The sequence below is a fragment of the Oncorhynchus mykiss genome, chromosome 19, assembly GCF_057628025.1.
Source record: "Oncorhynchus mykiss isolate SJ-2025 chromosome 19, ASM5762802v1, whole genome shotgun sequence".
NCBI lineage: Eukaryota > Metazoa > Chordata > Actinopteri > Salmoniformes > Salmonidae > Oncorhynchus > Oncorhynchus mykiss.
The window spans coordinates 28235642-28246226 of NC_143040.1; the positions used below are offsets into that span (position 1 = coordinate 28235642).

Here is a 10585-nt window from a genome sequence, read left to right on the forward strand (position 1 = left end):
CAGGTATCATCAGGCCAGGTAGTCCTGAGGCATGGTCCTAGAGCTCAGGTCCTCCGGGATGGGAGGGAGAGAGCGAATTAGAGGAAGAGACCGGAGAATTACACCAGATAAAACACTGACCCTGGCCCCCCCGGCACAGATTATTGCAGCATAGATACTGGAGGCTGCATAGACAACCCTGGACAGGGCCAACCAGGCAGGATATCACCCCACCCACTACACACAGCTCCCACACCACTAGACGGATATCAGACAACCAACGTGCTAGACAAGGCTGACAATAGCTGACGAAGAGCTCAACCACCGCACGACCCCGAGGGGGTGCAAAACGACATGAAGATCATGTCAGTGACTCTACCCAGTCAAGTGACGCAACCCTCCTAGGGACGGCATGGAAGAGCACTCGTAAGCCAGTGACCCAGCCCCCATAATATGGTCCGATGCAGAGAATCCCAGTGAAGGGGGGGAGCCGGCCAGGCAGAGACGGCAAAGGCGGTTCGTTGCTCCAGTGCCTTTCCGTTCACCTTTGCACTCCTGGGCCAGACGACACACAACCATAGGACCTACTGAAGAGATGAGTCTTCAGAAACCGAGTCTGCGTCTCTCACATGAATAGACAGACCATTCCATAAAAATGGAAAGCCCTGCCTCCAGCTGTTTGCTCAGAAGTTCTAGGTACAATAAGGAGGCTTGTGTCTTGTGACTGTAGTCTACGTGTAGGTATGTATAAGGCAGTGAGTGACCTCTTATCTGAAGCAGGAGAAAATATATAACATATTAGTGTTGCACCATTGTCCTTCAGTAGCACATGTCTGATGGACTGTGCCATCCCCACTGCCTCCACAATAGATTAGTCTAGTCAGACAGACGAGAATCAGACGGGTGTCTTGTACACAGCGACTTTTGTTTTTCTTCTTTCTTTTGCTATATGCTCAACATAGGCTGTTGGTCGACCAACATTTCTTATCGCCCCCAAAAAATTGTGGTAAGCCCGAGTCACCAAGGGTTTGCGGAATTGCAGTTGCACTCACGGTTCATAACTGAACAAAAACATGAGGGCTGAGTACTACACACACAAAGCAGACATTGTTTGAGCAAATAGTCAATCACGATGCTCAATGACCAACTTGTCCAGCCAGTGATCGCTTGGGAGTCCTCCTCCCGATTCATGACTTCCTGTATTCAACAGGAAAAATCTTGCACTACCAAATAAACTGTCCAACAATGTCCAGTAGTCACTGCTGAGAAATGTCTGAAACTATAGATAAGATGCATCTTTTATCTATTGGACATAGGCTTTAGCTCAGTGGGATACGTTGAGGTTTGAAACCTTACTGGTAAAATCTGTATTGGGCAGTGTTTTATCCATGGGCGGTGAATGATGGTATGATGGAGAATTTGATTGATTCATACTTTATTGATATGCGTTTCAGATGAACTTGCTGCTGAAGGAGTACCTTGTATCGGGAGAGGTGAAGGAGGCGGAACGCTGTCTGCGTGACCTAGAAGTCCCTCACTTCCACCACGAGCTTGTCTATGAGGTAAAGAAAAATACCGAAAGCGCTTTGTGTCCTGTTTAGAAGGACACACTGTATCAAAATGTTTTGCAACAGAAAGCAAACATATTTTATTGGACAACTACATGGAGTTTCTCCATACTGAATATGGCCTTTGTTGTCAGCACATAAGGATATTGGTAGCAGATCATTGATGGCTCTACTGTACTTTCAATAGTGGCAACATATGGTGTAATCTTACTTGCCTATTCAGTATTGATAAGACTGTAGTGTGGTTGTGTTTACTGTCATTAAAATGTGAAGACTGTTATATTTATCAAATCAATTCTCTAATTATTCCATGATTTAAACGGAATCACGGAACAGTATTTCACTAGGAAGTTTGGGCACCATGGGAAAGTTTGTTTTTTTTTTTTCATTTTTTTTTTTTCATTTTTTTTTTCTTCAATTTCCCGACTATAACGCTTCAGCTATTTTCTTGTCGATTTTAGTGTTCTATTAATGTATTGCTACCTCAGTCTCATTCTTGAATGTCACAAACCCTAACATGAATCAGCAATTTGCAAATTGGCTTAATTATTTATTTACTAACTAATCGAGAATTACGTAAACACACAATTAGTTCTACATTGGTTTCTGACATGATACACTGAAAAGTCCCTAGTGGGCTAAGCCTATATGATGGCTTGGTAGACAAAGGAAAGGGGTGTGGCCAGCTCCAGAGCGGGAAATGCAGTGGACCCCATACATACGCTACACTCCTGGAAATGCTTATACTTTTTGAACAACTGCTCATTTGAAAATGGCAATTTACAAATTTACGCCTTTGTTGTCCCCCTCTGCGATTGCCGGTCTGGTCTGTCTGCTGGATAGATTGTCAACAAAGTCTCTGGTTGGTCCACCAGAGATTAGTCTTTCGGAGTTGTAGCTTGTTATAATGGATACGTCAGAGTACCGCTCGACCGGTTGCGTTTACCAAACTAAAGTACTTAAACAGCTGCAGCCTGAATAATTGTTCTTTAGATTGAAATGGCTAAGACATCTACAATGTGGGAATGCTCTCCACGTTCTCTGGTCTTGTCCTTCGGTAGAGTTTAAATTTGAACCACCCGGTGTGTTTTGGTCTCGAGTAGTAGCCATTTCAACGTGGGTACACTGTCCCGGCGTTATCTGGACTATATTTAAATCGCCAACCATTTCAACATGTAGCGACAGCTCTGTGTTTTCTGATCTAATGTACATTTTGTCGGGAGTCCTTTAGAAGCACTTGCCTTGGAGGGCGATTCCATGATGTTTGGGTATAATGTCTGTGCTCACGGAGGTGTGGCCACTGACTAGTTAAAACCTTAATTGTTTTCATATCTCGTTTAGAAGGCTAAAATCGCATTACATCTTCTCAAATAGTTAAATTATTTTATACAACATTCAGATGCAAACCCCATAATTGAAAAGTGTACACAACCAAAAAGACTGTTTCATGTCCTTCATGAGATTCACCAAGTTAAACAAACTTGACACAAGTGTCCACCAACCATTTCAAGTGGTTTGAATATAGAAATGTTGTAACATTATTCGACCTTGAAGGTTACCGTACTGCAAAATATTTCTGTGGTAACAAAGGGATTCTCAACCTTCATTTTGGCCAAGTGGGGAAAAGAGTTTTAGGTATTCATGAGAGTCATAAATCTGTGGTGGGAGGGAGAGAGAGGGGGCGTCGTGACGATAGGTTTGACTTGCGCTACCATTCAAAAATGTGTTGTCACCTAGAAACTTCAGTGTTCTTGAAAGAAAAGCTATTTTTTTTGTCCATTTTAAAATAACATCATAGTTGTCGAATATTTACATAGGCGTACAGAGGCCAATGATCAGCAACCATCACTCCTGTGTTCCAACGTTGTGTAGCTAATCCGAATTGATTAGACTAGTTGAGTATCTGGAGCATCCGCATTTGTGGGTTCTATTATAGGCTCAAAATGGCCAGAAACAAAGACCTTTCTTCTGAAACTCGTCAGTCTATTCTTGTTCTGAGAAACTAAGGTGAATTTGCCTTGAGAATTTGCCAAGAAACTGAAGATCTCATACAACGCTGTGTACTACTCCCTTCACAGTGCAGCGCAAACTGGCTCTAACCAGAATAGACAGAGGAATGTGAGGTTCCGGTGCACAACTGAGCAAGAGGACATGTACATTAGTGTCTAGTTTGAGAAACAGACGCCTCACAAGTCCTCAACTGGCAGATTCATTAAATAGTACCCGTAAAACGGCATTCTCAAGAAAAGATTAAGATGGGCAAAAGAACACAGACACTGGACAGAGGAACTCTGCCTAGAAGGCCAGCATCCCGGAGTCACCTCTTCGCTGTTGACGTCGAGACTGGTGTTTTGCGGGTACTATTTAACGAAGCTGCTAGTTGAGGAATTGTTTGGTGTCTTTTTCTCAAACTAGACTTTAACCTGTCTACGATACTGGTTCCCAATTGGGGATCAACCCTCCCACGTTCAGCTGAAACGGTGGCGCATGGAACGCAAAAATATTCTTAAAAATATTTAACCTCCACACATTAACAAGTCCAATAGCTCAAATGAAAGATAAACACCTTGTTCATCTAGCCAGCAAGTCAGATTTCTAAAATGTTTTACGGCGAAAACATAGCACATATATATGTAAAACCACCACCAGACACAGCTCATTTGAATAGCCAAAACATGCAATCAACAAACGCAGGATTAAAAAATAAATCGCTCACTAACCTTTTGAAAATCTTCATCAGATGACAGTAATATGACATGTTACACAGTACATTTTTTTTTTTTTCAATAATATGCCATTTATATCCATAAATGTCCATTTACAGTGAGTTCACGTTCAGAAATTACTCAAAAATGCCCGCAGGAAATCTATGTAGCGCGGCAAGATAACGTAAATAGACATCATAAACTTTGACTAAATATACATGTTCTACATATAGTTAGAAAGATACACTGCTTCTTTATGCAACCGCTGTGTTAGATTTATTTTTAACGTTACAGAAATCGCACACTATTCCATATGCTGAGACAGCGCTCAGTTCCAAGCTACATTTCTACGTAATGTTGGAGTCAACAGAAACACAGATTTAAGCATAAATATTCCCTTACCTTCGATGGTCTTCGTTCAGAATGTTCTGGAAGGCTTCATACTTACCCAATACATCGTTTGGTTTCAAGTCTTGCGTCTTTGTATTAGCTACTGCTAATAACATCAGCTGAAATGCACCCAAAACGTCCTCTGGTCCGGAAAAGTTGCGCATCAAAACTTCAAAATTACATATTATATGTCGACTAAACAGGTCAAACTAAGTGCAGAAGCAAGCTTTATGATGTTTTAGACACGCAAAACAAACTTCAATTCAATCGGCCATCGTCTGCCCTTCTCTTGAGTGCTGGAACAAAGGAATGGCTGGGACCAATTCGCGCCCATACGCACAGCCTATTCTCTCGTGGCACGCACTAATTTCACTCCCATAGGGTCAATTCTCGCGGGATTTGAACGATTCAAAGCTCTAATGAAAGAGGACATCTAGCGGAAGAGATATAAAGTGTCCCCAGAATCATAACTGGTTGGGAAGGGTGGGGGCCATGATGTCAAAGTTGCTCCAACTTTCATGGCCACAAAAACTAGTTTGGAAGAATGCCTGCCCTGTGAGTTCTGCTATACTTACAGACATAATTCCAACGGTTTTAGAATCTTTAGAGTGTTTTCTATCCAATAATAATTTGTATTTGCATATATTAGCAATTTTTGACAGATTTTTTTTCCAGTTTACTAGGGGTACCCAATCTTTCCAAAGGGGGCGTATGTCTGCCATATCCTTAACAGGTTTTAATGTGCTTGTCTTCTTGCTCAGTTGTGCACCGGGGCCTCCCACTCTCTCTATTCTGCTTAGAGACCGTTTGTGAGGTTCTGTGAAGGGAGTAGAACACAGCGTTGTACGAGGTCTTGTGTTTCCTGGCAAATTCTCACATGGAATAGCCATAGTTTCTCAGAACAAGAATACTGACGAGTGTCGGAAGAAAGTTGTTTGTTTCTGGCCGATTTGTGACTAACCGAACCCACAAATGCTGACGCTTCAGATACTGAACTAGTCTAAAGAAGGCCAGTTTTATTGCTTCTTTAATCAGAACACAGTTTTCAGCAGTGCTAACATAATTGCAAAAGGGTTTTTCTAATGATCAAATAGCCTTTTGAAATGATAAACTTGGATTAGCTAACACAATGTGCCATTGGAACACAGGAGTGATGGTTGCTGATAATGGGCCCCTGTACGCCTATGTAGATATTTCATTTAAAAAAATCTGACGTTTCCAGCTACAATAGTCATTTACAACATTAACAATGTCTACACTGTATTTCTTATCAGTTTGATGCTATTCTATTGGAAAAAGTGTGCTTTTCTTTCAAAAACAAGGACATTTCTAAGTGACCCTAAACTTTTAAACGGTAGTGTGTTACCTTAATATTTATTATGGTCCATGCTGCTGTAAAGAAAGTTTGATTAATTGTTTGTCTGACATTTTATCTTGCGAATCATTACCAAACATTTTTCCACCAACATCCTAGATACTAATTAAATGCAAATGTTATCAGTTACTCAAAATATTTCATGCCAAATCCATTCACGGTGAGAATTAAAGCAATGCTGCCCCAATGTGGTTAAATAAGGGATTGAAATCTCTCTGAAAATAGTCTGGTCTGAAAATAGCTCAATTAACAGCGCATTTTATTGTGTCAAATAATTCTTTCTCCACTCTTCAGTCTCATCTTGGTCAAGTTGTCAATGCACATAATGGAATAGTTAATACACTGTGTGCATGACATAACCGGTGTTCCAAATGGCACCTTATTCCCTTTATAGTGCGCTGGACAAAGGTAGTGCACTATATAGGGAATAGGGTGCCATTTGGGACACACATTTTACAATCATTTTGTACATAGACATTAGCATGAAGTCCAATGCATTTTCTTCCTCTCCTGGCTGGACACTAGGCTGTTGTCATGGTGCTGGAGTCCAAGGGGGACACGGCCGTCAAGATGATGTGTAAGCTCCTCCAGGCCTTCTGGAAGATTGGCCTCGTCACAGTAGACCAGATGAACCGGGTACGTCCCCTTACGCACCAGAAAGTAGCACCAAATTCACTGGTAGCACTAGCACAAAACAATAACTTCCAACTTCTAAAAACTATTTCCAGTGAAATGACTGCAGGTTTTTATTTTCCAGCACTATTAACATAGCATGACTCATGTTAAACGAGTATTAATTGTCAACATCAGACCTTGTGGATTTAAACCCATCTGTAGACCCATCTAACAACTCAGTCAAGGCATATTTACTGTTGCTGATATAGCTACAGTATTTGGCCATATCCTCTAACTATAGCCACAGTATATATTGTGATATTCTCTCGAGTCACTGTCAAGGCATATTAGTTACCTGACAAGCTCAAGTGACAGAATTCAATCATCTCTTATGATTCAAAGTGTTCTTTGACTGTATGACTTGCTTACTCTGAGTTGTTGTAACATCCAGGGCTTCCAGCGTGTGTACGACGAGCTGCCAGAGATCAACCTGGACGTGCCCCACGCCCACTCCATCATGGAGTCCTTTACGGACCTCTGCTACCAGGAGTCTGTTATCACCAAACAGTTGAGAGACTCCTGTCCCTCCAGGTCAGTCCCAGTGTAGAGTGGTGCAAACTCTCATTTTGTCTCTTGGGTATAGTCAGTTCCTGATTCTGCGATCGCATTTATTTTAGCAAAAATCAACAAATCCTTGCATATTATATGCGCGAGGGCTTGCAAATTTGACCTGTCACTGCACGATTTCGGCATGAAACTAAAAGCATTGACCCATCACCACAATACAAAAATAGTGCTCGTGATTTCAACCAATCAACGCACATTTACTGCATAATGATTCAATCAAGCCACACGTCAACAAACCTTTAACCTCTTCGGTGCATTTTGACCAATTGGACAGAATTATTGCACTTTGTCATGCAAAGAAGTCAGAATTGCTGCTTCAAAATAAAGCATTTTTACCTGCAAATATCACAATCTCTGCCAAATTCTGGAGGGGCTTTATAGTAAAGTCATGTTTTTGATAAAACTAGACAAATCCGAGTATGCATACTTTACTTCAATTAAGGTAAGTGTTTACATTAATGATGCCATAGTCTGAGTAATATCAAGTTATTAGCGTACATGTAAACCCACTCAATATGAGTATGTTAATTTCTTTATGTATAGCTGTTCACTAGGCCCCAAGTGTTTTGCATTGTAAGGCTGATATCCTCAACTCATTGGTAGCCTGAAGTACTGAATTGCCTGTTCTGTCTGTCCACCAGGGGGCGGAAGCGGTTTGTGAGTGAGGGAGACGGGGGCCTGATCAAGAACTAGTGTGGAGGAGGGTGTGCTCGGCGTCCCTCTGCCCCTCAAGCTGCAGTCCTGAGGCTGGGCAGGCTCGCAGTCAGACTCCCCTGCTTTATCTCCGGCCCTTCGTTATCACCACCCACACACCAACGATGACATCAAGTGAAGGAGGACCGAGGAGACGGGCAATCTTTTACTTTATTTTTTTACTTTTTCGGTCATTTTTGTAAGATTTTATTTTTAATTCTGGGTTTGGTGATCATTCTTTTCAGTCTGTTCTTTGAGTGAGTCAAGGCCCTAGATAAGGGGGGGGAGGGGGGTCAAATGGAGTCACTTAAGCTGGGGTTAAGGGTCAATGGAAAGTGAAAAAGGGATTATGTTTTGTCTTGTGCTGGGCACGGGTTATTTGGGCTTTTTTTGTTTGTTAATTTTCTTTTCGCTTTGCATGTAAAACGCTCATAAAAATAAATAAAAAAAACAAAGCACTTGTCAAAAAAGACAACTCTTCATCAGCATACTGCATCGCAAGCTCTTTATGAACTGAATCGCTCTTTGGAATGACATGGACCTCTGCATTTGTTTGCCCAAAGGTTTCTGTAATTACACAAAGACAAAGTTATATGGTTCTTAATTTTTATTTTTGATGGTGATTTTGCTCAGTCAGTTGGGTTATTTATCTGTCCACTCCACAGGCAGGGTTCTTAAACTGTTATCAGCACAGCAGCAGTCACAAAAGCCTGTCGGGTTTATAACTAGAGCCCAGATCAGGACCTTCCTGCCTTCCCCTTAGTGGAAGGCCTCTCCCTTCTAGTACACTAATTGAGTGTCAGAATGGGAGGGTTAGCGTCTCAATGAATATACAGTACAAATACGCAGGGTCTCTGGAACCCCTCTTCCTTTCACTGAGCTGTTGACAGAAACTGGAACACCCTTTTGTCTGTATTGTGATGTTTCATTCTCATACTCCAACTGTTACATGTCATCTAGTGGAACCTGTACAATCTGTTTTAGGCAGACCTGGGTTTAAAAAGGTTTATAAAACACTTTGTGCTTGATTAGACTTGTCTGGCACAATGAAACCAATGAATTAAGTCTCCCTACCTTTTCAGGCACTCCAGGCAGGCTACATCAAATGCTCAATAAGTAATTGAAAATACATTTGAACCCAGGTCTGGCCCTAGGAGAGCGTGAAGGAAACAGAAGTCTTATCGCTGAGCTAGGGTCTCGTATGAGAATGCAATGATTTTTCCTGCCTTTGTTGACCAATATGTAAAGTAATAAGCTCAATCGAAATGTGAGGGTTCTGGATGGGGGTTAACAGTTATTTTTTAATTTTTTTTATGTAACATAACTAGTGAGGTTGAGTGTCATCACCCCTGTTTTGTTTACATAAACTGGTTTGGGAATGGCTTTAAGAATGAGCTAGAAGTGAGTGGTCATCGCCACCTAGGGCTGAGAGGAGGCGCCTGACTTCAGCGTTTACTCCTAGTCATCAGCTCTGAACCACCCGTTCCTGATTGCCATTATCCATTTCGTTTGTTTTGAAAAGTTCATAGCAGATACAGTTGTTACATATACAATCACACCCAACTACAGTTTATGGATTTCAATGCATTTGTGAATGCATTTCAAAAAGAAAATGTGGGTTTTTACACACGAGCCCCACAGAGCCATCTTTATTACTTTAAACTGTTTCCAACTCCTTTCCTCGTGCAGTTCATTATACAATCATTTCAATAAAATTCCATATTTCTCTTCAGTGTAATATTCTTTGGACATTTTTGTATAACCAGTTCTATTACATGTTACATGCTACTGCTAGGCATATGACAGTCAAATAAATGCTCGTTCCATACTGGATAGCAAATTGATAGGCTTGAATGATAAACAATGATCAACACTATAATGCATTGTACAACCTGGCCCAATTCGAATACAAACATTTTACTTTATCTGCATATTCTGGTTTAGTGAACGCCATTTAGGATGGTATAGTCCCAAATGTCGTAGTCAACTACTGATGAAATGGTGTGCATAGATTGAATGTTGTGGCTTCAGACAACTCGAGCTGTGGTGTAATCAGAGTTGCGGCGTTCCGTTTCGCAACAAACGAGTTTAAATTCGACTAATGCAGGTAGGTGTTACGTTTTCTTCCGCGTAAGAAACATTTCGCAACAGAATGGGCGCAATGAATGGGCCGTCAACACTACACAGTCAGTGGTTTACGAGAGCGAGGGGATCAGGAACTAGCGCGAATGATGTGCCGCTGATATTCTGTCCATTTGAAATGTGAGTTTTACATTTACTGTCCATATTACAGGATGTATGTATAGTACATTTATCGGTGATTTGTGCTGCATTATTGGCAGAAAAGCGAGTTTTAAAAATTCTGCAAACTCGTGCTAAAACAGGTCTGCCCGATAGCTTCGTGACAGCCACCGATTTGCTAACCGTTCATTAGCCAGTTAGCTTTAGCCGAAAGGCTTAAATGTATGCTTTGCCTAGCGCAGTAGCTAAAACAAAAGTTAAGTTGTAATAGTTTTAAAAGGTATTTCTTTATGCAACTTTGCGGGTTAATACTTTTCATAGTCGACGAGGCAACATTACATTTGCTAGCTAGGTAGCAAACTACTAGCTAGTTCTGTAGTTGCAAGCAATGT

The 10585-nt window shown here is 41.3% G+C and overlaps 1 protein-coding gene across 1 annotated transcript in view; it reads left to right on the forward strand.

The window, feature by feature from the left end:
* LOC110497520 (programmed cell death protein 4) overlaps positions 1-9690 on the forward strand; it is a 34857-nt gene extending 25167 nt beyond the window's left edge. The window contains exons 9-12 of the mRNA XM_021573660.3: positions 1434-1541; positions 6543-6653; positions 7084-7223; positions 7901-9690. Coding sequence (XP_021429335.1) covers positions 1434-1541; positions 6543-6653; positions 7084-7223; positions 7901-7952 — 411 coding nt within the window. The 3' untranslated portion in view covers positions 7953-9690. The remainder of the gene's footprint in view (positions 1-1433; positions 1542-6542; positions 6654-7083; positions 7224-7900) is intronic.
* The last annotated feature ends 895 nt before the right edge of the window (positions 9691-10585 follow it).